Source organism: Eumetopias jubatus, unplaced genomic scaffold (assembly GCF_037043125.1).
Source record: "Eumetopias jubatus isolate StellerSeaLion01/CBP00866 unplaced genomic scaffold, mEumJub1_p1.0 scaffold_12, whole genome shotgun sequence".
Taxonomy (NCBI): Eukaryota; Metazoa; Chordata; class Mammalia; order Carnivora; family Otariidae; genus Eumetopias; species Eumetopias jubatus.
This window is the reverse complement of record NW_028274818.1, coordinates 107,322,367-107,326,633: the sequence shown is the minus strand read 5'-3', so window position 1 is coordinate 107,326,633 and position 4,267 is coordinate 107,322,367. Positions and strand designations below refer to the sequence as shown.

At 61.8% G+C, this 4,267-nt stretch overlaps 1 protein-coding gene across 2 annotated transcripts; it reads right to left on the bottom strand.

Moving 5' to 3' along the window:
* Positions 1-346: 346 nt before the first annotated feature.
* On the bottom strand, positions 347-3,785 carry ACTB (actin beta). 2 transcript variants are annotated; one of them, XM_028088533.2, is made up of 6 exons: positions 3,679-3,785; positions 2,809-2,937; positions 2,404-2,643; positions 1,517-1,955; positions 1,249-1,430; positions 347-1,140 (listed from the first exon to the last, which is right to left on the bottom strand). In XM_028088533.2, exons 2-6 carry the CDS (start codon positions 2,929-2,931, stop codon positions 997-999), a joined length of 1,128 nt encoding a protein of 375 aa, XP_027944334.1. In that variant the 5' UTR covers positions 2,932-2,937; positions 3,679-3,785; the 3' UTR covers positions 347-996. The 2 variants fall into 2 exon arrangements, with proteins under 2 accessions (XP_027944334.1, XP_027944335.1); XM_028088534.2 differs by having other exon boundaries at positions 2,809-2,940; positions 3,679-3,775.
* Between the last annotated feature and the right edge of the window lie 482 nt (positions 3,786-4,267).

Here is a 4,267-nt window from a genome sequence, read left to right as displayed (position 1 = left end):
CGTGTGTCCCAGGCCCATCAGGAAGGATGACAAAAAGGTTATGGGGGCTAGGAGGCCCCACTCCCAAAAGGATTACCAAGTTCAGGTGCCCCAGTGCCTCAGGAGGTATGGCACCTGGACCACCAGGTCTCCCACTTTCCTGAAGCATCCAGACCTCAGGACTTAAGTGAGAAATAGGAGACAGACAGGTAAAGGGCCACGCCCCTTAATTCCTTCTATCCATCTCCCACCCTAGGACTATCTGATGTCAGGGCTCGACGCACCTCGATCCCCCTTCCCTTTGAGGTAGGGATGGCTTGGTCCCTGCTACCCCAACCCTTCTCCCCAACACCCAAGAAGCCACATCTCCTTTTAAGGTGTGCACTTTATTGAACTGGTCTCAAGTCAGTGTACAGGAAAGCCCCGGCTGCCTCTGTGCCTCAACCCCTCTCCCAGGGAGACCAAAAGCCTTCATAAATCTTAAATTGGAGGGGACAAAAAAAAGGGGGGCCATGATGGCAGACCATTCAAAATAAAACAAAAAGAACAAGTATTAAGGCGAAGATTAAAAAAATTTTGGACTACATAATTTACACAAAAGCAATTCTATCACCCTCCCCTGTGTGGACTTGGGCGAGGACTGGCCCTTCTCCTCAGGGAGAAATGGAGTGGCTTTTGGGAAGGCAAGGGACTTCCTGTAACAATGCATCTCACAATATTTGGAATGACTATTAAAAAAAAAACAATGTACAATCAAAGTCCTCGGCCACATTGTAGAACTTTGGGGATGCTCGCTCCAACCAACTGCTGTCACCTTCACCGTTCCAGTTTTTAAATCCTGAGTCAAGCGCCAAAAAAAAAACAAAAAAACAAAAAAAACAAAAAAAAAACCAAAAAAAATCCAAAAACAGAAAAACAATTAAAAAACCAAATAAAGCCATGCCAATCTCAACTCGTTTTCTGCGCAAGTTAGGTTTTGTCAAGAAAGGGTGTAACGCGACTAAAGTAACAGTCCGCCTAGAAGCATTTGCGGTGGACGATGGAGGGGCCGGACTCGTCGTACTCCTGCTTGCTGATCCACATCTGCTGGAAGGTGGACAGAGAGGCCAGAATGGAGCCTCCGATCCACACAGAGTACTTGCGCTCCGGGGGGGCGATGATCTGGGGGAGGAAGCGGACAGTTAGCATGAGGATCCTGGACCCTGCAAGCCCTGGAGGGGCAACGCCCACAGGAGCCACCCAACGCGCCCAGGCCAGCCAAATGCCCACCTTGATCTTCATTGTGCTGGGCGCCAGGGCGGTGATCTCCTTCTGCATCCTGTCGGCAATGCCGGGGTACATGGTGGTCCCCCCGGACAGCACCGTGTTGGCGTAGAGGTCCTTGCGGATGTCGACGTCACACTTCATGATGGAGTTGAAGGTAGTTTCGTGGATGCCACAGGATTCCATGCCTGAGAGGAAACAAGCAACACTTGGCTTCCGGGAGCGGCCACAGGGTGACCCTCTGCGGCAGGGGAAGGCAGGCAGGCTCACTTACCCAGGAAGGAAGGCTGGAAGAGCGCCTCCGGGCAACGGAACCGCTCGTTGCCGATGGTGATGACCTGCCCGTCGGGCAGCTCGTAGCTCTTCTCCAGGGAGGAGGAGGAGGCCGCAGTGGCCATCTCCTGCTCGAAGTCCAGGGCCACGTAGCACAGCTTCTCCTTGATGTCACGCACGATTTCCCGCTCGGCGGTGGTGGTGAAGCTGTAGCCACGCTCCGTGAGGATCTTCATGAGGTAGTCCGTCAGGTCCCGGCCAGCCAGGTCCAGACGCAGGATGGCGTGGGGCAGCGCGTACCCCTCGTAGATGGGCACAGTGTGGGTGACCCCGTCCCCGGAGTCCATCACGATGCCAGTGGTACGGCCAGAGGCGTACAGGGACAGCACGGCCTGGATGGCCACGTACATGGCCGGGGTGTTGAAGGTCTCGAACATGATCTGCAGGGAGAAGAGCCAGGTCACGCTCCGGGAAACCACCAGAGGGGATCAGGCCAGACTGGGGACATGCAGAAAAGTGCAAGGAACACAGCTAAATGTGCTGGGGATCCCGGGAGGGGGATTCACTTCAGACCTATTGTGCACCTACTGAATACACACTCCAAGGCCACTCGACACCAGCCTCATCGGCTTGGTCACACGAGCCAGTGTTAGTACCTACAACCCACAGCATTTTATAACCTCAAACACCTAATCAGAAAGGCAAACACCGGAAAAGATTCCGCCTGGGTAAAAGCAAATAGAACCTGCAGAGTTCCAAAGGAGACTCAGGTCAGAGAAGAAAGTCCTAGGAGAATGGCAGAAGAAAGAACACGTGAGACAGGGCGTGGCACAGAAGAGCAAGGAAGGATGGGGTGGCCGCCCAAAAAAGGGCGGCGGGGCCACTGACCTGGGTCATCTTCTCACGGTTGGCCTTGGGGTTCAGGGGGGCCTCGGTCAGCAGCACGGGGTGCTCCTCGGGGGCCACGCGCAGCTCGTTGTAGAAGGTGTGGTGCCAGATCTTCTCCATGTCGTCCCAGTTGGTGACGATACCGTGCTCGATGGGGTACTTGAGGGTCAGGATGCCCCGCTTGCTCTGGGCCTCGTCACCCACGTAGGAGTCCTTCTGGCCCATGCCCACCATCACGCCCTGCGGAGGGAGGGGCGAGGCGCCCTGAGCACCGGCCCGGGGCCGCGGACCGCCACCCCGAAAGCCAAAGGCCAGGCCCTCCCCCCGCGAGGGAATCTGCTCCCGGGGGTGGGGGGGGGAACGCCCCATCTACCCGGCCCACCCCAGGTCAGACCGGCGCCATACCTGGTGCCGGGGGCGCCCCACGATGGAAGGGAAGACGGCCCGGGGGGCATCGTCGCCTGCGAAGCCGGCTTTGCACATGCCGGAGCCGTTGTCGACCACGAGCGCAGCGATATCGTCATCCATGGCGATCTGCTGGGCGAGCCGGGCCTTGAGCCGGGGGTCGGGTGGGGCCGCCCCCACCCAGCCCACTTCCGGCGCGCCTCGGCCTCGCGCCGCCAGGGGGCGCCGGCGCACGCCCACATTGGGGACAAAGGCGGTCGGGCCGGCAGCGTTATTACCATAAAAGGCAAACGCTCGTCGGAGGCGGCCCCGCGGCGCGCGGCAGGAAGCCAGGCCCCCGCCCCCTCCCGACCAGGGGCTGGCTCCGCCCCCGCCCCGTTCAAAAAAAGCGCCGGCCGGGCTGGCGCGCGGCGGCCACGCCCGCGGGAGCCGGCGGCGCGGGGAGGAAGTGCGCGCAGGCGCCCTCGCGCCGCGGCGACCCCACCCCTTCCGGCCGGCCGCACCGCCCTCGCCCCGGCCGCGGCTCCCGGCCCGAGCGCGCACGCGCACACGGAGCCGTGTCCCCAGCCCCCACCCGGCCGGCAGACTCGCCGCGCCGACTCGCCGCGCCCACCCACCCACCCCTCCACCCAGCCGCCCGAGCGAGCGAGCCCGCCTGCTCGGACAAAGACCCGCGGCCGCCTCGGCCCGGACTGCAGCACGCCGGGGGCGCGCGGTGCGAGCGCAGTCCCGGCCCGAGCGAGAAGGGGAGCGCCAGCCCCACTGCCCGCACAGCCGGCGGCTCTCTCCCGGCGCGAGGCCGAGGGGCCCGCCCGGAGGCGGCGGCGGCGGCGGCGCGGTGCTGCAGCGCGTCCCGGGCCGGGAACCTACCTGGGGGCGGTGTAAACCGGCGGTGGCAGCGGCGGAGCGGCGAGGGCGAGGGGCCTGTGCTCGCGGGGTGGACGCGGTCTCGGCGGTGGCTGCGCGTCGCGCCGCCGGGTTTTATAGGGCGCCGCCGCGGCCGCTCGAGCCATAAAAGGCAACTTTCGGAACGGCGTGCGCTGATTGGCCCTGCGCCGCTCACTCACCGGCCTCGCAGCACAGTGCAGCATTTTTTTACCCCCTCTCCCCTCCTTTTGCAAAAAAAAAAAAAGAGAGAGAGAGAGAGAGAGAGAACGAGCCGGGCTGGGAGAGAGCGAGAGCGAGATTGAGGAAGAGGAGGAGGGAGAGAGTTTTGGCGTTGGCCGCCCTTGGGTCCTGGGTCCGTGGGCCGCCGCCCCGCTGGGCAATGCCTGATCCAGCCCCTCTCGTGTTCTCCACCCCAGGACCCTCCGGGTGTGGGCATCACATGAGCAGTGAGCGCCCGGGTGGGCAAGGGTCAGCATGGATGCGAGAGTCCCCGGTTTTCTATGGGTGCATGCTTAAGAGGCAGTTGCAGGGGAAGCATTGGTCCACATTAACTCCACTGCCCAGAAAGCCT